The 26,788-nt window shown below is 42.4% G+C and overlaps 1 protein-coding gene across 1 annotated transcript; it reads left to right on the top strand.

The window, feature by feature from the left end:
• The first annotated feature begins 43 nt into the window (after positions 1-43).
• Positions 44-26,788, top strand: C15 (homeobox protein C15). The gene is made up of 3 exons (XM_076895463.1): positions 44-782; positions 21,357-21,585; positions 26,551-26,788. Exons 1-3 carry the CDS (start codon positions 44-46, stop codon positions 26,786-26,788), a joined length of 1,206 nt encoding a protein of 401 aa, XP_076751578.1.

Below are 26,788 nucleotides of genomic sequence, written 5' to 3'. Positions count from 1 at the left end.
AAAGAGGAGCACGGTTAATTAAACAGATCAACCGAGAATTACCATGTCGGTTCACGGCGACAGCGACGTGGACGCGACGGAGGAGATCAACGTGGACGACTCCGACTCCGGAAGTTGCAGTCCGCGTAATTACGCGACTGACAATCGTCGGATCGAGCACTCCGAGTGCTCGAATTCCCCGCCACCGAGTCAAACCAGCTCGAGGACGCTGCAAAACGAATCGCCGAGGAGTCACCCTTTCAGTATAAGTCGTCTGTTAGGCGAGAATCGGTCCCAGAATCCGAAGAGTCCCCTGTCGGAGGACTTGGACAGTGACAAGGAGAGGAAGTGGTCCTGGGAGGAGGGTAACAATAATGGTGGCTCGTCGATGACTCTGGACGACGGCAGAAGGTCCTGGGGACACGAGATCGAGGAGAAATTGTCCGAGAAGGACGACGACGATACCGGAAGCACGCCGGAAACGCAGACCAACTCGACGTCGTCGATCCACTGTACCAGCGCCGCTGATTTGTTGGCGCCGTTCAGACTGTTTCCAACTGGATCCGGTCTGATCTACACGGGCGGAGGCGTAATAAGGGTTCCTGCGCATCGACCACCCGGTGCTAATGGGACGGCAACGGGTGCACTGCCTGCACAGGCGTTGATACCACCTTGGAGTTTACAAGCGCTTCAGCACAGTCAACAACAGGCGGCGGCGGCAGGCCTCCATAGGGCGAGTTTGCTGGCGAACCTAGCCGCACATCCGCTCCAGGGACACCCACACCTTAAGGACAGGCTGGCAGGTAAGGGGACCGTGGAGGCGATGACACGTTCGACGTCGCAAATTTAGGGTCCCCGATGGTATCTTGGGGATTAGTGGGAATGTCATGTTAAATCCGAGTTTAGGTTCGGGAACAGTTATATGTAATCACGGAATCTTGCTTTTTACCTCTGCAGGTTTTTTCTTCGCCTCTCGTTCTCTCTGGTATTTATTTGCGTAACGAAGAGCTTACTAGAAATTGTTCGCTCCGATGAGTGTGGCAATGGGACGGTATTTTATTGAGTTCTGATTTTATTTTACATACAAACGTGAATTAAATGTCAGGGTGGAAAGAATTTATGGTATCTGCATGCCTACCATGGTATTTAACATTTTTGTCGGAATCCTTAATTAGTGTGTAGACGTCTCTCAAACAAGTTAATTTTTCTTTCCTTTTGGTTTCCCTATGTTACGTGTCTTATCAGTTTGCGTCAATTAATCTGAGCCTTAAACGGTGGAAACAAGCTCGTCATTTTTACCACTTTGAACAGTCCACTACTCTTGGAAACCGATAGTCCATAAAACAAGTAATTAAAGTTGCTGATGTTTTAGTTACACTTTATTTTATATAACTATTAATAACCTGCGTTATGTAATATCAATAGTCCGTCAATATTTCGTTCATTTCACATCAGATTTCAATTAGAACACCCTATCATTTACGTCATGTGTACAATGTGAGCTTTAACACTTCCGATCAATATTTTACACGTTTGACAAAAAGTTATTTCCAGCAAAACGATTCAGAGATGGAAATATATCACGGTTTAAAATCGAATCCCATTTCAATTCGTGAACGGCTAAAAATCTGTACAATAGTGACGATTCTCTTAATTATTTTCATTTCTATCCATCGTTCAACTCTCAATTCGAACGTGAATTCCTTCTTGCCGCGAACCTCGATTCCTGCTTATCAACCACATTTTCTGATTGTAACAATCGCGTTATTATTTTCTGGTTACGCGAGAATTATCTGCGTCTTGATGCAAAAGAGAAATAACTTTGGAAGTGTGAATTGCGGTTTCTTCACGGTGTGCGACGATCGTGGACAGACAATAATGGAGACGTTAACGCGTGCAATGACGGTTTCCACGTCATCGTTTGGGTAAAAATTGCTACGTTATAAGTAGTTAAAAGTTATTCTTCTCGAGAATCTAAATATCAAAATTTTCATCAAAAAGTGATACGAGTTTAAATAACACGGTACGTGTGTCTATATTTTTATGTCGCTTCTTTTTCTATTCTGATATTCCAACAAGAATAGGAACTTACATCCCTACTGTAGATGCATAATTCAGTGCTTCTATTTTCAAATCTATTTTTCACTCACCGTTCTTAGCTGTTAGACAGTCCAAGGAGTCTTACACTGAATTCTATATCACAAATCTATTTCGAACCTTATCTAACTCCATCAAACCTTTTTCCGGGCAGCCGATACGCACGATAGCGTAAAAAGGCAGGACATAAAAAGAAATATAAAAATGATCGAATACCTGCCTAATTAGTTAAAAGCCACTCGTGTTATCTCGTTCCTGCCTTCATTTGCAGCCTCTGCGTGTATAATAAACTACACATACTGGTTACACGCTTCGCCAATCACCAGCGAAAGAAATATGAAGCAAACACTCTACATCGGGCCGATATTAAGGGGATGTTCTAATCAATGACAGAAATTCGCTTTTAGAATCCTTCTAAAAATAGTTACAACTTGGTACCATAAAACTATATAAACAGCCAACGTACTAAAACAAAATTCGTTAAACGGCCAAATACCTTTTTATTCAGCTCAGAATATTTCCAAATTCTAAGGAAATATAGCACAATCATTCCTCTTCCGCCAGAATCATCTCGACCCACGCTGCGCATCCACTCGCGTCATCAATGGCCACGTTTCACGATCGTATAATCCATGAAAGTAAGAAAATCCTCTCGCGTTATTAATTCCACGTCCAAATCCGATTGGAGGACAGCGGGAAATCGAGTGTCGAAATGCAGCCGGATAGAGGGACGCGGTAGTCGGTGTAGATTTCAAGAGTGGTGTCTCCGATCGAGATATGAGTCGCTCTAATTGGATTCGTGTATCTTTAGACCACCAGCCAGAAGATTGTTAGAACGGCGGCTCGCGACGACGACGTTGGCCAAGTCGCGTATAGTCGACATCAATTATGAGCAGCGCCATGGAAATTATTCAATCAGCCCGTCGTCGCGATCAGCCCTGGTCGTATGACCGTAGAAGACGGGCACACGATCTGAGTGCGTGTTACGTGGATATGCTTGGTGCACCTGTACCTGTACGCGGTCGACGCTATGACATTTTAATAGCATGCAGACAAGTCGAAGTCTTCACGTTCCACCGAACTCGCTCGATAAACCCTCGTCGCTGGCTTTCCTCGCTTTTTTTCGTCGCGCAGTCCCCGTGGCTTCGTCGAGAGGTAACGCGACGCAGGAACCAGTCCCGAGCAACGAACCGTCGACTTTTATCTAGCGGCCGTTTCCGCTAACGAGATGCGTTAGTTAATTCGACCGTTCGGTTCCGACGATAACGTGGAATCGAGCTCGATGGATGCGCTCCACGGATGTCTGAGTGCCATTACTTTGGTGACGTTTGGATACCCTCGAAACGAAGCGCACACGAGGTGTGTTACGGGGTTTAGGGATCGGATAGGACATCATCATCCGCTGTTAATTCTTCGCGTGGTATTTTCGACGCAATAATTTATCTCCTCAATGATTCTTTACCTTTATTGCATCTGTACACTGGTATTAGAAACAGGATGTATTACACGTGTACTTATGTTCGCAACAATTACCGCTTACCTGGCTGAAATTAACAGATCGTTTAGCGGAAGTATCGTTTTGACCTCTGATTACTTTAAGTATCATACGTAGATTCAAATGAAGACACACATCGGGAGAAAAGTAATAATAAGAACGCCTTTGTTTCTCGGTTATCTCGTTTCTCGGTTAACTTTCTTAATAATTTCGAGCAAGCAGACACGAGACGCTGAATTTCTTTTAACACGTTTCTTTTGTCCCCTTATATTGCCTTTCAGAATGTAAAATTGCCGAATTTACGGTTAAACCGTCAATTTCTGGGCGAAGTAACGGCAGTTCGGGAACAATTTGCATTTGCCCTGAACACTTGAAAGGGGGATCACTTTCACCGTCTCTTTTGACAGTGTCGATTCGTTTAACGGCGCGAAAGGGGAAATACCTGTAATGTAAACGTCGCTGGCGCGCAGAGGATTATTACCGCACGATAATTGTGCGTGAAGGAAAAAAAAAAGGGACAGGAATGAGATATAGTACAAAATACGTGTATAATTATATAGCATCTCGCGTTCGAATTTTTTCCTACACGTTACGTGAAACCTGGCATTACTTTTCGTGACGCGACACCACGAGACACGCACGTCCAACCGTAAGCATCCGAGCACTTCGAAGGGTGTCGCTTTCGTCGAATTCGCTGATTTTTATGGATCTCCGCAGATTGGTGGACGTAATAGCTCCTATTCCCTACTCTCGAGAAACAATCGTTCGCGTCTAATTGGTGAAAACGTTCTGGACAACGATGGAAACGCGAACGAACCGTACCCCTCCCTTCTGTGGTTTCATTGCGGGCGGAGATGTTTTTTAAAACACATAATAGAACAGAACAATGTAATCTTAACGACCGTGGGTATCGAGCGTTGCCGATTAACGATTTTTCTGTCGTGACGTGGGAAAGAAATTATTCCCTCGGTTGCTCGGTGATCGCGAGGTGTCGTCGCGGCGTCAGACTCTAACGGAACTAATGTAATCGTACAATTAACGTTTAATAGCGCAACTACGCTTGGGAGAGTTATTTAGCGTGGACGTTGTTTAATTTATCGCGATTCGCTATGAATAGTAGATTGAAATCGGTTTTTGAACGTTTCTGTTCGGTCACGCACCGTTACCAATTCCCACCACGCATAAGTACGCTTTGTGAAATGCGCTGCTGGTTGATTACGTAAAATAACGGGCTAATTGATAATTTAATTACGAAAGATACAATCTCGTAAGTAATGGGAATGTTTGAAGGAATGTCTCGAGAAAGAGGAGACTTCAGAGATTAGTAGAGATAGAGAAAGGGAGGGGAGATATATCGATGACTCATAATTGCGAATAAAGTGTGAATAAATTAACTTCAATCATACTGAAAGGAGTGAAATGTTCCCGTTATTTATAGAGTGACCTGATCACCTGATACTTATCATTTAATGCGTGTTAAGAATTCACAAGATAGCGAATTTTTTAGTGCGAGCACCTTTCCTCGGTTTCATTGGCTTGTTAACTCGGAGTATTATGCAGGAGATATTGTGAAACGGTTTTCTATTAATTAGTGCCATATTTGTAACATTTAATTTCATTAGTGTCCTTGCACAATTGAAGAATAAGCTTTGTTACCATTTAAATGACAACTACTGTCAACGTGGGAATCTTTCGAACGCTGACCATCGCCGTAGACGCGTTCCCTCGAACACGTCGGCCAGTTCTTGACATTTCAGCCCTTAATTTCACATTAGGTCCGCGGTTACGGAAAATTTCAGGCGCCCAAAATGTTCTCGAGCAATTATCGTAAAAGTTGTTCTATAAAATTTTGTTGAGATTATACGGAACCAAGCGGGGCTGTTCGGTGGTTAGCGGGCCAGCAATAGGCAATTTACGTTCAGAGAAACAATCTTGCCGATTTGACAGGATGGTTTCTCTAATTGTAAGCCAAAACTCTTCGACCCTCGGGGCAGCAGTGTGTAAAGCTGAACGCCTCGAGAGCCAGTGAATAGAAGCAGGTCCGTACGAATGCAACTTACGTATCAGTGCAAAAGTACAAAACCACATTCAAAATCTCATCGATCAACCCAAAGAAGCCCAATAAATACCGTATTATACTTGGAAATGAACAAAAAAACAGGGTTATTAATGTAATTTAAGCGAAGTGTAGAGATACTTCGATTTAAGAAAGACCCAGTCTTCTCCATGGAGTCCTCCATCCGATCCATCTGTAATAAGAATTATCATTTAACGTCTGTACAATCAAATTGCATGCGTATGTACGTCACTGAGCTACGTGAAACAAGATAAATCGCATGTTATCCGTTAGTTCTCGAAGCGGATACTTTGAGCCACGTCAGGTGTGACTACACCTTCACCGTTCGCCGACTCGTGGCCATAAAAGGTGCAACAATTTGGTTCTCGCAGGCAAAAAGTCGAACCGAGTTCGGACTATGATGGTATGTTCGGTGAACTCGCTCCCATCTGCGTGGACCTAACAATTGCCTCGAACGGATATATTTGTATCCACATCTAAGCAGTATATACATAGTTTTCCTTTAAGAAATGTAACCGATCCCACTCGAGGTTCTTCACTTCACAAGATTATCGAAATGATGATGGAAACTAAGTTTTCTGAGAGATACACATCGAGCTGCGTTCGTAAAAGTTCTTATGGCTATTGCAAATTCGATGTTAGTGTAATTCACTCGTGAATCCGATAAGGGAACTGGTAAAAAGCAACCTAGGTATATTGAAATACAAGTTTACAAATGTTGCACAACCAGTTTATCCTGTACCATTGCTTAGGCTCGCTACATTCGGTGTGTCTTCGTGATTTTGCATGTATAAACATCGTGTATTTCAGTTCTCCCTTGTTAACACGCAACCATAATTTCGTATAAGGCTTGCAGCTATCGGATGATACTGCGATATGAAAGGCATCGAGAAGTAACGGAGTCGCTCACTTTATTCAGAAATTTTAACGTGGTGAATCTGGAATTCGTTAGTCGATTATTAAACGAATGGCATGAATATCCTCGAAACAACTTATCCATTATCGCGATCATTATTGTAAGAAAATCACGTTTTCCGTATATAATGAAAATAACCGCAAACAAAAATTGAAGCAGAACTTTTCATTCCACCACCTACCATAATTACACTCCGATTATAAAAGGTGAATTGTCACATTGTTTCAATCAGGACAATGCTATCACAGCAGCACTCTATAATTTTCCTATTTCACGCATCCTTCGTGGAATCAGACGATACGATCAACAATTACTCCTAGGGACTCCAGCTTTCCATCCGGTTGGTAGCTGGACATAGATGTCCCCATTCGTGGAACTAATTAACAACGATTTGATATAAAATAAGCTGCAATTCTGGTATTCTATTAAAATTACTCACTCATGAATTCACTATTTCATTTTATTTATAAGAAACGTGGTAAGATTCGAAAGCACATCGGAAACCAAGATATAATCTCTAATAAAAAATTGTCCTTCACGTTTCTGGTTTATTTTTTGCACGAAGACTAGCTCCAATTAGAGTTCACAATTACAGAGTTACAGTTAAAATTGGACACTATCACAAATACAGTGTGTCTACATATTCTTTGGACCATAAACCGAGTCACGTGACGTACGTCATACGCGTACCATGCTATTACAAGGCAAGAGATGGTAAGTAAGGCATACCCACAGAGACAAAAAGCGTATAAACTCAGCTTAATTGTATAACCAAGAATTACTGATTCGTTTTCTGAGAATGCACGATGAATGATCGTTAGCAATGTTCCATTAACGTGCAGACCTTACCAAGCATTCCGCGTGGTTATTTGTTCAACGAGCACACTCACCGATCATTGTCAGCAACGAGCGAAAGAATCGGAGAAACTTTCCGCGGTAGAAACCGATTGGAAACCCGCGTACATCGACAGTAAAAGGCCGCGTGGTAAGGACACGGACAGCCAAAGAAGAATAAAATGGACGGTGAGGAGAGTCCAGGACGGACTGCCCGAGGCTGGAGATAACCGGGTACCGGGAACAGAGAAAAAAGGCATCGCGTGACCGAAACCTGAAAACCAGAATACCGCTGCCGTTGCGAGCTGCCTCGAACACACGGACCCCATACTTCTTCGTTGAATTCGAAGTAGGAACATGCGTATATACGAATCCGGCTGCTGTGCGTGTACGTACACGTCGCGGCTGGTGTTGTCGTTTTTAATTTTCGACCGGAACTCTACCGGTAGCCGCACGGACAGATACTCGGCTACCGAATTGGAACTCCCACAGTGAGGACCGAGAGGAGGGACACGGGGAAGGGTTGAAGGACGAATCATTTTCTTTGGGTTTTTAGGTAGTCGTTGCTTCTTCCTTCTTTTTTCTTTTTCTACTTTCGTTGATGCTCGTTTCGTCGCGTTTTAACGGTGAAGGTGTTATCGTCGATAAGTAGAAGTGGTTTTCGAGGAGAAGTTTGTAAAGGTGGTATTTTATGCGCTGTTCGGAATAAATGCGCTATTCTCGGAATAAATTAATAATTAATTTCTATACTGCACGGTATAACGTTACATTTTTAAAGGATGATGTTCTTTATCATTGAGTATAGTAGAGTAGGAGAGGTTTTTGTTGTTTTCTTGTAAAAAAAAGGAGTGCTGTAAGCAATTGTATGTATAAGTCTAGTTTTTCTTTGACAAGTTGAGGAACAGTAGTCATGGATTTTTAATTTCTTGTTCCAATACGAGCGTGGAGTTCTGGAACGTTGGTCATAGTCCGGAAAAATGTTTCTCAGTATTCCCATCATTTCTACTCGAGCAACCTGCTTAGTTGGTGCTGTTAGAGCATTTCATTTCTCGAATCGTACGAAGGGCGACTGACCTGTACGATGTTCCATTCTATAAAATGTGGATTCAATATATTTTACATAAGCAATGCTTCGAAAGAATTAATTACCTTTCCTCTGCTTGTTGCATTAAACAACTGTTGGAATTTAATCAGCTCTTCTTCAAGGAGCAATTCACCTTGATTCTAATAACTCATTACCACCTGGGAATAAGGGTGTACACGGTTTATCCGCTTGAGCGCGAGATTGAATACCTCTCGCAATTACAAATTCAATTCGTTTCCGCTGTATCGCCTACACTCTGCGCGAATCGTTCACCAAAATGCGAATTGTTCCCTCTCGACGCTCGCCTCTTCCTGTTGAATAGACATGAATGGCTAATCACTTTCTCCAAACACAAAAATAAAAATAAATATTACACTGAGAATAATTTTTCTACTCTACTATGTGATTGAATATCTTCAGTTTCAATCCAGTTATCGTCGCGTTAACATTTTCATTGTCAATGATAAATGACTCGTTTATACTTTTATTACTGCAATTCATCATTTTTTTGTTTTATAATCATCAGTCGCTCTGATTTCACAGCGTCGAACATTAATTAGGTCCGCGCACATTCTCCTTACATAACACTAACGTGCAGGCCATAGCCACTTAGTATCGACTTAGCTCAACCAAGTTAATTTTTGCGAGAGGCTAACAAGATTTCCTCCCCCTCCCCAGCGGAACACGGGAAACAATCCGGATCTGTGAAACCACTAAAACGGCAGTAGAATAAGGACGTCAGGTGCGGCCATAGAGAGCCAGGTCTGGGTTGCCCTAGAAACGATAATTATTCAAACCGGTATTACGTAGTAATTAATCTGGAGGCAGATTAGTGCCGGGCAACGCCACGGTGGGCGTTGACTGATCGAGTTAGCGTTGAGTTAGGGATTTCGCTGCTCGAGTCTGGCAGGCCCTGGAAGGTCGGCTACGCTCGTCCATCATCACCCCGTTTCTGCCGGAACGAGCTGTACGTACAGCCAGGCTCAGAGACCGGAGCGTTACATAATTAACGTGACTTCAGTTTAATTTTGCTGCAGACAATTAGCACGGCGAGCCATTCACCTTGGCTACAGTTTCAGGACGATTCCACTTGGAACCGTGTTTAGACATCCCCCTTGCATCCTCCGGTGACACCTGTCCAGTCTCTTGCACGACTACCGTTATTTAAGATTTCACGTCGCGTTGTACTACTTTATTCGATCTTAAATGATACTCGAACATTTTTTAACTTTCTTTACCGTAATCACGTTTATCCAATTGTGAACAGTAACCAGGAATTTCTAATTTAATGCAACGGTAGATCGTGTCTGTTTGCGTTGATGGTGGGTAGGTATTCCTCTGAAGGAAGATTCGAATTAATTTTGTGGCGAATAATTAGCGTGGATAGTCATCCATCTTGATTAAACTTTGAGATAACTTAACTTGGAATTATGCTTCACGATTTTGCTGATTCTATTATGTATAAGGGTATATTTTCTATACTACAGAGAGTAGATCGATACAAAATTGACGTACGCGATTGTACGACACTAATTCTATAAGGGACTATCGATAAAAAATAGCCAAAGTTCGTCGAAAAAAATGCTGGCACCGTGCATGGCGATACTTTGACGTTCGTCGAACATCAGGATCGGCGCGGTTTCCAGCATATCATTCGCGATTTTTCGACGTCCCTGGAGAAATCGTGGGATTTGCCGGCAGGTCTTCACGAACGTCAGAGTAAATTTCGCTAGACCCCGATCGCACCACCCTGCAACCCGTCATAACGTATAGATTATTCGTGCACAGGGCCGATCGATCAATGATGTACGCAGATCCGATTCACCTTTCCTTCCCGCGCCCTTAACAATCCCCACAGGAACAGTTCATCGCTCTGACTCCTGTTTTTTTTCTCTCGTACACATGAATACTGACGTATGTCGAGACCAATTTTGGATAATATTCGTGTAAATCGCAGTGAAGCTCGAGATTATTTGTTGGTTTGGTATGGTAGAGAAGGCATGGGTTTTAATCCCTTTAAAGATGATCCTTTTATGGATAAGATAATGTCGAAAAGATAATTGTTTGCACGTAGAAAAACTAAAACAACAAGTACACGAATTATATAAACTGTTTGGCAATATTTTATAAACTAATTCCGAAGCTAGTCGTGCAGAGGAATATAAATTCACATTCAGATGGTCGACCAATATTCAGCACGAAGATATACCAAAAATTCGTTCTCACGTGTAGATAAACGCGAAGTAAGATACAAGCGTTGCGGTTACGATACGTTTAGGATATATACGATGGTGTATCTCAGGGGTAACTTTGAATAATAGAACGGATTCACGCATATTTAAAGTGAAATGAGCACGAGAGGAGAACGATCGCTAAGGGCACTCCAATGAAACCTGCTTCACTTAACACAGAATTAGTTATTTCCATTCTATTTCATATTTGCGAGATTGTTGAAACGTTCTAATTTCTCAAATATTATCCCTTTAACGCAACGTACTTTTGCATCGTGGAATAAAAATAATCGATGTTTGACTGACCGAATCTCCTGTCGGACTATTATTTCTTTAACTACTGTAGAGCGTTGTTCCAGCACTAAACGAATGAAATTGTATTTGGTGGAGCGAATCAGTGAATGATTGTAGGAACTGATTCAGTTAGATCGTCGAAACAACTTCCACTGACTTTTGAACGAGTAATTCCATGCGTCGCGTATCGTTCAACTTTTAGTGGCCAGTGGAACACGAGAGGTACTTCCGGATTAAAAGATCGTTCAGTCGATGAAAATTGCCACGGAGAGGGCCGTCGTAACGCGGAAACTCGTAGGCTAAAGGTAGTGAGTTTTATCGCGAGCACGTGGGGGCTTGCTTAATTTTATGCGATTTTTTATCGACGCCTCGTAATATCGATAATGTAAGGCACCGCTGTTTCACCTCTCGCTTCCACCCCGCCGCGGATCGTACATAGGTCGAGGGGTGGCTTATATCAAGTTATAGGAGTTTGAGAAATGATCGGCGCTTTAGAGTCTGCTATCCTTTCCCTATCCCTCGGACGAACCTAACCAATAGTGTGTATTCAAAAGTTTTTTTTTTAACTTCGTCACTGCGATCTGTTAATTTCCTCTGGGAATAAGCGAATAATCCATTGACACTTAACACATCGAGGATTTGTTCGAATTACTATATGGAATTTTGTTTATTACTGATTGAAATTTACCATTTGCCCAATACGAGTCTTCACTGAGTTTAACATGAAGGTTTCAATTTCGTTTGCGAGTATCGCGTTCGCCTCGAAGACAAGTTCCCCCATGTTTGCGTAATATCGAGGAGGGAAGCGTATTTTCGCGGAAGTAGGAATTTTCCAGCGATATTTTTTCCTCCCAGGAACCACGTTTCTTTAATGTTCTCCGAAGTGTGGATGTAAATCCTGAAGACCACTAACACCCTAGCTGTTACGGCTGCTGTTAAGCAATTTTCTCGATTGGAACTGCATCGGCTTTTATATTCCTGGAAGCGTTTAGTTTTCATTTCCCTAGTTAGGTACTAACAAAGCACCACCACTCCCATTATCGTAACAGCGGCATAGTTATTCCTTCGTTTTGCAGCTTCGTACCAGTGGCGCACGCCTCCAACGTACAACCAGGGTTCCTCGAAAGGCCTTAATTAAAGGTCTACTCTCTTGTTTTCTCAAAATGGAAATAACATATTCGTACCTTTTTTTTAACGAAATGTCAGCATTGCATATAAGAAAAATTAACTTTATATGACAGAAGATATTTTCCAAGAAGGCGTCTCAAGCTCTTTAATCGTGCATTGAACAGACTCAAATACTTCTCGCGGAATTTTTGCGCTGACATAGGTTGTTTTCTAAATACGCGGCTATAGAGACTGGATCGAGTCGAGAATTTGATAACCTCATATAATAAAGGGTGCTTCGTAAAGATTCAGGGTGGATAGCGAGCGAATTGCACTTGAAATTGCACGTCCAAAGTGGATTCCCAAGGCAGCACGTGATACACGGGAAGCCATTGTTCCGATAAGTTTCTTGCGTATTTCCGTCCTGGTAACCGATGTGAATCGAACTCGACGGATTCGTTTCAATTTTCCTCTCTGTCAGCTTCAAGAGTGCCTTGGAATCCGATGCAACGGAAATATCACAATGGTGTATGCCTACGTCGGATGGTGCAATTGATTATATTCCTCTTTCGTGACTCTTTCAATCGAATCTCGATAGCGTTTCGAAGGACTTTTTATTCACAGAAAATATGAATGAGAAATGAAGGTATATATTGCAAGCTGCTGAACATGATATAGAATTATGTTATGTAATATTGAATTGGTGAGGAAAAAGTGATGCGAAGCTCCAATAATTAAAACAGTATGGATAGAAGAAGATTTAAAAGATTTATTTAATAGCAAATATTAATACCTAAAATATTTGGAATACCTGAAGGTGTCTAATATTTCAGTAGTACGTAAATTTTAGAGTATTCAAAATTAATTATGCCCAAGCTTGCATTATTTACTGGATTCATGCCAGTCGGTCTCCCCTCTACAGCGACGGCCACGAACGCGTATCGCTGTTGCGGAATTCGCGGTGCACAGAAAACAATTTACCTTGAAGGCCGCAAACTCTATTACTGGCCAAGACGTGCTCGGCAAAATAATGACTTTCTCTAGCCCGGTGTCACAGCTCGCTCGTTGCGTCATCAAATGATTCTAAGCCATTCCCGTGCAGCTGGTGCACGGGCAAAGGTTACGTCTCAAGCTCACTGGGTCATCGAGGATGAAACCATAACCAAGCCCCGTTCCTTTCGCGCGGTCATTGCCTTTCACTTCAACTCCTTTTTTTCCCAGTTTACACCTGTTACAGTGTTAATTACTAGAATTTCCTCAGAATTAAAATCATTGGTCCAAGTCCAGGATCCCGTGGACAACCTGGTACCGCCAGCAGGCGTTCTAATACCCATTTTCAAACCAAATTGTACATACACATTTCGCAAGAGATAGTGCAAGAGATCTCTGGGTCGTTGCAGAGAATTATTGCCACTTTCACTAACCATCTTTCCTTGTTCAACCAAACGAAACGTACGAACTTGTACATAATACACAGAAGTTCCGTGGTATTTAAAATTCTGAAAACTTAAGCCAGCCATGCGGATGGCGGGACGAACAGAGCGACCGCTGGAAACAGGGTGGAATGTATCTCCCTTGCATGAAGAAAACTTTGGCGCCGGCACCAAGGCGTTCACCGTTCCTTCGAGGGGGATAGCGCGCGCGCGGGATGCCTCTTTTTATTTATGTCGGCCATTTTGCGGCACGACGAGACGCCATCTTGTTTTTATAGCCACCCCTCAACCAGCGTCGTCCAACCCTCGTTCTATCCGCACGCAGATACGAATTCCCTGGCATTTTATCTTCGAAACTCGTTCCTCTTTGTCGCGTTGCTCATCGAGCCCGCCGGAAGGAGCTGCGAATTTGCCCACGCTCGCCTATCCCGCCCTCCATTACGGTTCTGCGAAGGAACCTCGAAAAGGCAGAGCGGTATGAGGACCTGCACTCCCCTTTGTTTTATTCACGACTGATCCTTCGATCTGTCCTGATTACATTTTAAAGACATTCTTGCCCCCCTCCCGCAGCACGATCCACTTACTCTTAAGTTGGACCCTCTTGCTGTTCATGCTCGCGACTACGGCCTCTTTCCATGCTTCGAGAACTTCTGCGAATGTTCTTTTTAAGGGTACTTTGAAAAGGAGAATGAGTGGATAGATAGGAAGATTGGTGATTGTTATCTTGGTTCTATCTGATGGTTTCGAAAAAGAATCGAGGAATTGGGAATTGTCGATGTCGAACGCTTTCGTTACAATTAAATGGCACATTGTGATATTTAATACACAAAAGCGTTGATGTTGAATTATTGCGAGTACCTTGGGTTCTCGATTATTAATATCATTCGATTATTGATGAATTTGTAATTGTTGGATTATTGGAAGTAAATTGAGGACCGTAACGCACGTAGAATCGGGAATATTATAGAAGTATCCATTTTGTACGATAATATTAATGTTAATCGTGTAATTTGCGCAAAGGTGATGAGATACGTATTTATTGTTACGTTGAAAAAGAAATATCTTTAAAACGATCTCGTTAAGAAGTTCTCTTTCGCTTCGCGAGAATTCGTGAACCGCTTTCAATCACTATTTTTCTCTGAAGTTTAAATGGTAACGTTCGAAATTGAAATTTTATCAAGCTGCGTTTACGAGTGTTGTAAATGTTGTAAGTAATGCGCGTGAACGAACACGTCGCGTGTGCAATAAGAATTGTGCCGTTTTATTTTCATGTAGCTATTAAACTTTGAAACTGTGATGCTATCGCGCGGGTATGCTCGTATTGAATGTAATCTAAATGTAAGTTACGAACATGCAGTACGTTCTAATTAGCGATTTCTGCCACAGTGCCTTTTAAACAGTACGGTATACCACATTAAATACCTAGAACGCTGGTGTAACAGTTACTACCCGTAGTTATTATATGTTTTCTCTTTCACCTTTGAACGCGATTACACGCGCAACAAAACACGTTCGCATCGAATTATAATCGTCTCATCGATTCTATCGATCGTCGATTTTACAAATTTCAATGGCTATGTAAAAGCTTCGCCTCGCAGGAAGAAATTGAAAGTTCGCCAACAGTCACCATAAGGTGTAAAGAATGCAGCTAAGGCCAGCAATTAATTCTAATTTACCCCGTCTCGAGCGCCACGTTTTACGAACATTTTATGCACGTCCATAAACCGTCAACTTTACGATTAAAGTTACGGTCAAACCCCCTCCAGCCACCCTTGACTCGCGTGCGTCTTCCCATATTTTTATTCGCGCGTACGCGAATTTTTCTTTTTGCTTCCCTTACCGCCCCTCCCCCCCTACGTTTCACCGTTCCCGCGTCATTCTTCATATTGTGCCTCGGTAATGGGCTCTCTCGTCCTCGCTTAAGACCGTTCCTTTTCCTTTTTAGAGGCTTTGAAACGTTACGACGCGGCGCTGTCGTAAGGTTACATCGTCAGGGTAAATAGTTCGACCGCAAAGACTCGTCGCCGTGGTATTTTAACCAAAATTGCGCGGTAACAGGCTTCCCATGCCGAGCTCAGCTACGGCTATTGGACAAGTTTTAGCGACCAGACTGTCGTTAGACACGCTAACGATGGGACTCGGTCGACGGGACGTGATATTCCAAGGGAACCACGTGATATTCCAAAAGAACACCGAGCGGATATCGTCGGTACGCACGAACAATCCCTCGCCCTCCACCCTTCCACCTTCCTCCTTTTTCTTACTTCATTTCGTCTCTTTTTTGGCACCACGAGATAGGCGTGCGACCGATCTCGCGTTCGACTGTTCGCAGATAGATCTCGATATCGATACCACTTGCTCGATCGTTCTTAATTTTAAGATAAATAGAGAATCTGTTCGAAGTTAACTGCCTCTTCTTGTACAAATTTCATGACTGGTTTATCCTGTTGAGAAATGAGCTTAAGCGTACACAGGTAGCATCGACGTCTTACAAGCGAGTGGTACAGGGCTTGCAAGAAACGAGCGGACAAATCGTTTCTCATCGAAAAACCGCACGAAACTGTTTTATTAATCGAGCAACAAAAGTCGTTCCCTCGACCCTGATAATTTCCAGAGTCCCATTAGGCCCCTTCGGATTTATCGTAACAAGCCGTGTTCTCCGGATCTGGCTTTCCAATTCGTAAATTCGACGTCCCCTATCGTGGTGAGAGCAACGATCGTCGGTGGCGTGCGTGCGTCCGGCTGTTCTACGAAAGTAATTACATACGAATGAATTACGAGAGGGAAGGAGAGAGAACGATTGGCAAACCGTGCCAGTACACAACATGATAATGTAACGGAGAGTATAATGACCGGTACGCGATTACCGTCCTAATAAGCGAGTGACGCAAGAAAGTCCTCATCTTTCTTTTTCTTTTACCCTCTCCGCTTGAATAAAAGTCCAAGTGGCCAATGAGCAGTCGCACGAAGTTACGCGGTTCAGCAACAGTCTTTTTGAAGAAAAAACAGACGTGGCTGGATACAAGGCGCGAGAATGATCCTGTCCTTCGTACACGCTGGCCAGTGTTCCCTTGCTTTCCCATAGATGATTTAGAATTAGGCTGCGGGAAATGAACTTGAGAAGTTCATTATTATCCCTCGTCCATTATGTCTAATGCCAAGCCGAGGTCCACGTTCGCCACCCGTCTCGATTAGCAGCCGGAACTTGCCTTGATTGCTTGCTTCGAAGCGTGTTGGTTGTCCATTTCGCTCCTCGCTTTGTTAACTCTTTTGGGACATGTACACTTGGAATGTACGTAGATTTTTCAATACGAGCTTCATTATAAGCTTCAATAAGAGCTTCATTCGTACCATGCTGGAAATGATCTTATTAGTTATGTTGGTATTATACTATATTTGGTAGTGGATTATTTCTTTTGATCTAATTACGAGAAAGTAGTTTATTTTGGAAGAAACGGTATAAAAATTATTGGGAAAATTTCTGCTAGTAAAATAGAATACTCGATAAATCTTATTGAGATCTTGATTAGTAATCAAATATTTATATGAATAAGATGCCAGGACATTTAAAGAAGTTTCACCAGTAGAAGTGGTAGCAAATTTCCCTCTATGCTATAAATATCTAACCAGAAGAAAATTCAATAACTTAAATAGTACTCTTATATTTTTATCATTGAAGCTAATAATTACCTGTTTTATATTATATTAGAATAAAATATAAAAAAAATTTCGTACCTATTTTAAACTATTTTCCTAATATTCTCATAGTATATCTCCTAATCGTTGTAACTTCATTTTTATCAACAATTTGACAAATTTTCTCTCTCTCTCACGTATCGCCACGAAATCTCTAATAATTCCCAATGCTTATAATTATATCGTATAAACTCCGATAATCGAACTCTGCTGGATATAACCATGATAAATTCCAGCCATTACTGAAATCAGTTTATCACGTCTGTCGAAGCGCGCATCAGAGCAATCCGTGTCTCAATTAGCGTTTCTCGGTGTATGTATATATATATATTTATATTCTAATTGATCAGGCATTATTGACGAGATTATTTCTCGTCTCGTTCGGATATTCTACATGGCGGGGCGTATTTTTGGATAAAGGGTAGAACGCCGGCAAAGGACAAGGTTCTCGATGGCGGGAACGGGGATGTATAATGGAATAATATCCACCTGATGGCCGTTTACCCTTTAACGATGATTCCTCGGTTTCGAGCAAACTGCGCGAGAGAGGGGGTGGAGAGATAGAGAGGAGGAGAAAGAGAACAGTTACGTGTCAAATTGAATTTCATGGGAAATTTTCCGCGTCCCGCCATTTTCCGCCCCTCTGCTCCGTAGGAGCCACGCTGGGATCATTATCGTGCTAATCATTAATTCCGAAGCCGAGCTTCCGGTGCTCGCGTTCGATGGCCGTCTGCGATCTACCATCGCCAAAGTCATCGTGAAACTTGGCAAATTTTAAACATTGACGATCAACTTTTTTGTAGTTTAATCTTTTTCTGTAAATTTTTACACTTCTTATGCTACGCAAAAATGAGAAGATTTTGGCTCTACTCAACGATTTTCTTTATTATTCGATACCTTAATATCCGCATGAATTGGAGTATGACGGGATAAGCCGAAAAGCAGGCTACTTTAAATCGGACATCTAAATTAGGAAACTCGTTCCGGTTGCTGCAAAAATTAATTACTGCAAAAACCAGAGTGCATGTAAAATATTTCAATCCTCACTTTCAATTCTCCCCTCCGGGTTATCTCGCCTCGGTTTCTCGTGACTCCTCTTGCGCGTTAATCCATAAAAACGGACAGAATACAAATTCTAGGAAACAGCCAGGCCGTGGCTTTCCGTCTCCAATTATTAATTCGGTTTTATTACCGCGGAGTGAACAACTTAATCGAGGCTATCGGTCCTTTTAATCGGCCACTATCTTTATTGCGTATCTGTGACAGAAACTCGTCGTCAAGACTACCTTTCGCGGTATTCTGCGAGAATACGTAATCTTTTACATATTTCAGCAATATCAGGGCCAGGCTACTGGCTCTTTTAATAATCAAACTGTGTACGTTATTTCATGTTATACCTTTTACGATGATTGCAATTACGACGATCGTATGAAACGCGGACATAAACGTTGTTCGGATGCACGCGATCCTTTCATCGAACGGATAAAATCGTTCGTTTTAATCGCAATCGTCAACGGCAACGTACGAAACCTCCTTTCTCAAAGTGCTCGCTGAATATGAAAGATTTCTACGATACCTGGTAATATTAAAAATATAGGGAAAGCGATTTATGAGAATAATTTAAAGATGAATCAAATTTTGAAGCAAATAAATAATGTCAGTTGGATAATTTTTAGTGAGAAAAGAGTATCTTTAATTTACATGTCGAGAAAAAATCAGAGGACAAACTGACAGGCGGCATTTCCATTTGAAATCTCGTAATGTATTTATCACATTCTTCACTCTCATTACCGCATACCGCGTATCATGTTTCGAGGCATTAAATCTACGGGTATGCATATCGCATTAAATGCACTTTCTGTTATTCATGCGCTATTACTACGACAGATAAATGCTTAATGATGTCGATAGTCACGCTCCAAAGAGAATGAAATACGGGAAACGATACAATGTGCTGGTGTGCGTGGCTCGAGTTTCACTAACGAGAGCAAATTACGGAGAAAAGCGAAATAAACGGCGAAAAGAAAGGTGCACAATATCTCGTACACATACCCAATGGGTGCAAAGATTATTGACTTGTACCCTAGTAAGATGCATTTTAATCGATTCACTACGTATCAACCTCCATCGTCTATGAAGATGCTATAAGACAACAGAAAATGCGATACACTTAAAGATCCAACTTTTGAGTGAGAGTGCATAAACGTTGAAACAAATGCAACGACGCTTCAACGTATTTCTTTTCCAATCGTTTTACGTTATACTGAGATTCCAATATTTTTACTCCACCTCGATCTTAGTCTCGTTGCTGGGGGAAAAAAAATGCACCGCGCAAAGCGGACAAAAGTATTTTTGCCACGTCCGAATGATTCAGCTGCGCGGTGAACCGGCTCTAATGTTCGCTCACTGTGAATTATTATTGAATCCAAATCAATCGAGCCAGCTCGTACCTGACAGTTTGATGAATGATAATTTGATTAATTTCGTCGAGTGTGTCCGGGGCAATTTATTAACTAGCTCCTCGCTTTCAGCCTTTTTTTTTAAAAAAAAAAGAACGAAAAAAAAGGAAGAAAATTGTCCCGCCCGTTTCGAAATGAACAATTTACATTTAACAGGCATTTATCCACCAGCAATGTAATATTTCCACGGGTCGCTCCCAATCTAACCGGCGTATGCAATAATTAGCCGGGATCAACGGCGTTCCGATAAGGGGAATCTCGAGTAGCAGCGATTTACGCGGCTAGTCTCGCATAAGTGGACGATTAAGCTCCATTTTGATTTCACCTTCCATTCGTGCACCCCGCTCTGTTTGCGCGGGTCCGGTAATGGAAGTGGTGCGGTTGCTATCGGGGTAACGGTAATTTTATTAATACTCTTTCACTGAATCGCGATGCACCTGCTGTTGGCGACTACAAAGATCGCGTTACAATTTGCACCGGCCGAGTAAATCGTTCCGCATAACTCGTAAGCATCGCTTTTTACGATTCTCGGATCATTTTGAAAAGCGAACGAGGGGGGACCATTGCCCGCGCGAGAGCTTGCGCGTTCCATTCGTAATTCCCGCGAAGTCGCGTAACTCGACGTCACCGTTTTATTCCGCAGTTTCGCCACGCTTGTTTTTCCCGATCGGAATGATTCCCTCTGTTTGCATCTTTTTACGATCGCGATGATATTAACGTTTTTGGGGGAGGAGTGCGCGGAAAGTAGAGCTTCGCGAGTCGAAGGTATTTTATCGTTTTAGTCGAGTGGATTACTGAACAGCTAGGAAATAGAGGGGTGGCTGGAATGCGTCTATTTGGGAAGTTCAGGAGATTATTCGAGTTTGTAAAATTGATCAGAAAATTGGAGATCGCGTTTCTGAATCTTCTAAAATTGACGACAACTTCAAAATTTATGTATTTTTATTAAAGGAATCGTGAAACCAATTATATAATTCAATCGATATTAATTCAATTTATTTAGATTTGCGTCAAAAAATAAGACTCTCAGATTATAATCCATAAATATAACTATCTGAACATTTTTTACCAGAATCTTAAATGTTGCGAACTTATTTTATTTATTCTTCATACCGTCATGAACTAATCGATTTCAATCCATGTTATTTTAAAAACGTCTCTTATCTATAATATTACAATGCCACTTTCCTTAATATCTGGCAACGGTATTTTGTTCTCCATCTCGACTATTATCTTTGACCTGCTAATGTTATAAGGTATTACACGTCCATAATGTTTCACTCGATTTTACTAATGTCATTTACCTACAACTGACACAAAGCTAAACATATCAAGCAATTATTAACGTTGCAGTTACTCTTAAAATATCACGCTTTCCACGTTCTCATTATCTGAAACATAAAATTATTAAACGTTAATGGCACAGTAATTTAATCAGAAGGATTTATTAGTTCTACAATCTTAAGAAATATAATTAATTAAGAAATATAAAAAATGTGATTATCATCGACTTTCTTACTGTTTTACTAACGTAACTATTATATGTTAGTGCAATTGTGCGAATTGGATGAAAATAAAAATAAAATATATCGTGACAATTAAAATGAGCATGAAACATTGTAACTTACAGGTTCGTTTCTCTTTTTCTCGACAGTAGCTGGAGCGTTTCCAAGGAGGATCGGGCATCCTTACCAGAACAGGACGCCACCGAAGAGAAAGAAACCAAGGACGAGCTTCACCAGGTTGCAAATCGCCGAACTGGAGAAACGTTTTCACAAACAGAAATACTTAGCCTCGGCTGAACGAGCAGCCTTGGCTAAAACCTTGAAAATGACGGACGCCCAAGTGAAGACTTGGTTTCAGAACAGACGGACAAAATGGAGGTGGGTTTCAGACGTAGCCTGTTCTTTCAGGGTATTGTTTCAATCAAGGTAAATCCCAGTCGAGTTTATGGAACGCTACGAACAGATAATATAATAAGAGAACACAATTTGGAAGGAAAGGTAACCGAGGTAGCGTGAAGCCAGCTTTTCGTCAGGACATGACTCTCGTGCGTCTCGCAGTTTATCAAATCCTTGGGAGTAGTCGAAAGGGAAAACGCGAGATGGAAACCGCGGCCGGAATGTTAATAGCGGGTCAGCAGCATCCTGCCGTGTGTATTGGTGTGGACGCATCGAGAGTTGTATGTACTGGAGTCTCTTCAAGATAAGGGAGGACGAAAACACGTCATTTAGATAAAACAGGGCCCGTTTGTGCCGCGGGTAACCGATACCAGGGGCGTCTGCGCGGCGGGACGAGCCCAGAGGCATTTCTCCGGGGGTGCATCCCGTTCCCCTCTTTTTCCCGCCTGGCAGTTCCTTGTTTCAGAGGATTTCTAAAAGCATCCTCTCGCCGCGTGTCCTTGGTGGTTCATTCCGGGAAGTATTAGGACGGGAAGGTAACTACGCTTCGAGAAGGGGGAATGGTTTGTAGATTTGAACAAACACTGGTCCCCGGGTATTTTTTTAAGGAACTATTTAGTGACGTTGGAAATTGGTGACACTTGATAGTCCGATGTGTCATCGAGTGAGCTGGACATTTAGTTGAGGATACCACTTTTTCGAGGGAGGTGTAGAGCAGGCCATTTAAGTTTGTAGCTAGTTGAGATTATGTTTAAAGGAGCATTCTTCGAATAGTTTACCGGGGGTTCTAATTGGTCGTAGGTAAATCTCTGTACGTGTTCAATGAGCTCAAATTTTTTGGTATTTATTGGTAGGTGCTAGGAGATGAAATGGATGTACCGTTCTGCTTCCGCGAAAAGCAGAAATGTCAATCAATTATTGCATAATGGAATAGAAAGCCAAGGTGGACAGGTTATTTTAATTTCACGTGATTGACTAAATGGACAGCTATATTCCCGCGATAAACTAATCCTCGCGGTATTCAAGAGGCTACAAAAAGTATCGATACAATATTCTACTTATTTTGAAATTTACACCGACTAATCGGATCCAAGTATAATATATTACATTTCCAACCATTTAGTATAATCTGTACACTCATGCGATTATAATAATTTATTTCTGTTTGTAACCGCAGCCTACTCGAAAGAATTTCAGTTCCTGATGAAGTATCAAATGCAAATGGTAATTTTGAACTGAGATAATTTGTTAAAACGACACGAACAAAGTGGTACACCGTAGAATTTCTCCTGTTGTTTACAGCGGATTAGTTGAAATTCCTTATTTTCAAAAAGATCGAGCAGAACAGCCGGGCAATCTAGATTTCCCGCGAGGCCGCCGATTTGTTCGCCGTTTTATGGATAACAGTCCGCGGAGTTTTGTGGAAACGCTGTGCCGTTACTTCTCGCATTGTTCCGGGAGCCCCGGGGCAATAAAGAGGCGAATAGGTAAAAACATGGAATGTAAAGCGCGGCTGCGGAAAAAGCGAAAGAGAACGCCTTTAGAAGGTTCGTAACGATCTAATAAGAGATCGATAACAGGACTCGCGGCAAAAAACTGCTCGATGCCGTTGCATCGGAACCATGGTTTCTTCTATTTTGCCGTAATATTGCATTTGTCATAAAGCGTGCAAAAACGAAAATTATGCTTCTTACGTGGAAACCGAGGAATGGTAATTCGTTTCTGGAAACGCGGGTATCGACGATTGCAAAACGGTAATTTGCAACATGTCTTCCCAGTCTGCTCTTAAAAGAGGAGAAACAAAAGCGAAAGAAAATGCCGCAATCGATTGATAGAACTGAGTCGTGACGCTCGTAATCGTTCCTCCATGGATGAGTAAAGAATGTTGCTTCCATCACCATCGCCAAGCGACTTCTCTTATTTAATGAAAAAATTAAAATTCGTTGACATATATCTTCTTCGTTCGTCTGTAACCTTTCGACGAGTCATTTTATAAGGTGTGGAAGTTACTTGAATTTTATAAGCCTTTTTATTACGTAGCCAGTGTCGTCACTCGAGAAGCGAGCGTGTAATTCAATTTAAGGAGCGACGACGTGTGTTATCTGTCTCAATGTGTTCAGAAACGGTAACGCGGTGACAGATACATTCGTCTAGATGTCCCGTTGAATTAAATTTACATCTATGCGACAAGCGGATCATAATTAATCTCGAACACGGAATTGTATAGCGGTGAGTGCGTTGAATTAATCGGCAAACTTAAAGGAGCAGCGTGACTCAGGTATCTGTCGATCTGTAACGTATAAGATTTCATTTTATTGCTGTAGATACCCGAATAACCATTCGTTCAAAGTACCTTGATAATTGAACACGTGAATTATTAAGTTACAGTGTACCGCCACTCTCTTGACGAACTTAAAAAAAAAAACGAACAAGGGACGAGAAAAGAAATCGCCTCTTTGTCTCCCTCAGATTGGCATATCCGCGGCGAGGTCCGGCGAGCAGCTGCGTTTAAAGTAACGAGATGACTTTAGGCAGAGATGAGATAACTTGGCCTCAATAATTCAGATACCTAACAGCTTAGCCCTGTCCCGTACATAATGCAGTCTATCCACCCCATCGCGGTCCCTCATCCGCCCCTGCTTTGACTGCCAGCCTCTCTTCTCCGCCTTCTCGAGGATCCGCACCCCTTCGTCGTGTCGCACGGAACCAGTCCGGTCGCCGACTCTTCCACCGGCTTCTTGCCACGGCTTTTAAAGTGTCAAAACCCTCGAATCCGCGATTCGGATCGTTTCGATCCGGCGCAGCCCGTTCGACCCCACCGCGATTCATCTCGTTAAAGATTCATCGTCTCCCTGTGTTGGATCACGCCTGTAACCGGTCGGACACGAACACCAGTATCGTTTCAAAGGACTTGTTTCCTTTTTCGGATGGAAATCGCTCGATGCAGGTAAATGAGCCCTCGAGTCCCACTTTTTCTTCGTACTTGCTCGGTGAAGTGTATTTTTAACAAGCTTCAGGTCATACGAGAATCGTCCGCAGATCGTATTAAAAAAAGTTTGGAGCGTCTAAGTGTCTGAAGTTTCGATGGAAGCACCGTTTCCGCGGGTAATTCATTAATTGGGTATTAGAAACATAAATATAGTCGCGTTTCAGCAGTACATTGACTGTGAAACGTGAAATCGAATTTGGGACAGGCAGCAGAGAAATGTACGAAGTGTTGGTTAAAAGCTATAGTTGACGATAGGGATAGATAACGATAAGAGTGATATGCCCCGCGTTTGCGAGAGAATACGGTTATGCCGGCCACACCGAATAGGGCGAGGCTGCGTTGGGGCTGCAAAATGTAATCGGCACGGCGCCCTCAATTATTAATTGCTAACCGCGTTAATTACTTGCACGGGTGTAGGCGTGGCTGTCACTGGAACAGCGGCGTAGCCACCGTCGATTCTCCGACGCGAATCAGCTAAATGCAATCGAATAGGCCGTCGTTAATAAAAGAGGCACCGCGTTAAATCTTATCGATTTTCCGCTGGGACATTTTACCACCTGCAAATTTCACGAATTTCAGCCCATTGTACGGATAAGAATTTAATTAATAATATAATTGTATCTCATATTCTGGAAACAAAAAATGCGCACGATTTGTTTAAAATCGTTTCAACATATACCTTACTTTCGTTAAGTCCAAGAACATATCAGAAATCTACTGAAAGTAACAAGGTAAAACAATAAATCCTATTTTTCACTAATTTCCACGATACGTTATCGGTAGCATTTAATAACGTTCAATCAGAGAGGTAAAATCGTAGATCGGTTGGAAAGTGGCCGGAACATAGGTAGATAACAAGCGAACCGTACTTCTGGCGTTTTTCTACAATTACCACACGGTAGTAACAAGCTGCAAATAAAACGAATCGATCGAGTGTTGATTGCGACTAAGAACTGCCTTTATCTGCGATCTCTGCTCGACATCGTCGGCTGTTCTAGTCGTTAATCGTGCAACAACCGATCGAGTTGTGTCCCGATTGAACCGACTCGTTCCGTGATACACGGGCTACCGAGGGGGCAGCCGCGTTCTTCTTTATAGGGACGAAGAAGGGAACGTGAAGAAGCTGAAACGACTCCACGCGGAGATAAACAAAGGTACAACGAAACCGTTTAATTACCAAGGATCGGAGATTAACTCTAATGGAACGACGGTGTTTCGTGGTATGGAAGCGGCTCGCTGATTGGCCGCGTTATCCACTGTGGCGCCTTCCAGACTGAAGAACTTTTCGGCCCCATCGCGTTGCCAAACAGCTCTTGACTTTCAGTCTCTTTAAAGTTGGCCAAATTTATCGTCGATCAGCCGGTTAAATTCCGTAAGAGGCACCAGTGGATTTAAAAAAGTGACGATAAGTAATAGACAGTTGGAGAATGCGGGATGTGTTAATGCGATTATTTCATTGGAATTTTGATAAACAGTAATGATTAATTAGGCGAGAAAAGAAACATCAATTCTACTAAATAACAATCTTACGAGGAAATGGAAAGTTTTGACGAAAGCTCCCATCTAAGCGAAACTATCGACATTACCAACAAGCCAGCCATTTTGTGGTTCCCTAATAGACTTAGTGCTAGAAAACAGACACCCTCGAGCCACCCCTTAGCAAGCTAACGCTATGCCGTCGACGAATCGAATTAACTTTATTACGTTTGTCTTCTGTTTTCCGCCCCAACAACCACCAGTCTCTTTTCACCCCCCAGGTTCTCTCGGTCGATTTCACCAGTACAGTTTCGTGCTCTTCAACTCAGCTCTCACCCAGCTCCCTGCCATTTAGCTGAGCCGAGACCTCGCGAATACCTATGCCTCCACATAATTAAAAATAACAATATTAATTTGGATATTTAAGAAAGCAAAGATTTTTGAGAACGCTCGAACTTTTTTAATCCATCCATTTGTTTCAGGCGGCAGACTGCGGAGGAAAGAGAAGCAGAGAGACAGGCGGCGAATCGATTGATGTTGTCTCTTCAAGCTGAGGCGCTTGGAAAAGTCGCATATCCCACAAGTGTACCCAGCCATCCAGGAGGAACTCCTGTGCCCAGTTTGGACCGACAGCAACCACCCACTGCGCTAACCCACCCTGTGGGTCAGTGGGCCTCACCCTACGGTCCACCACAACCTCTAGCCGAACCAATTTGCTGA

This window comes from Xylocopa sonorina, chromosome 5 (assembly GCF_050948175.1).
Source record: "Xylocopa sonorina isolate GNS202 chromosome 5, iyXylSono1_principal, whole genome shotgun sequence".
Taxonomy (NCBI): Eukaryota; Metazoa; Arthropoda; class Insecta; order Hymenoptera; family Apidae; genus Xylocopa; species Xylocopa sonorina.
Note: the sequence above shows the minus strand (reverse complement) of the source record. Positions and strands in the feature narration are given on the sequence as shown.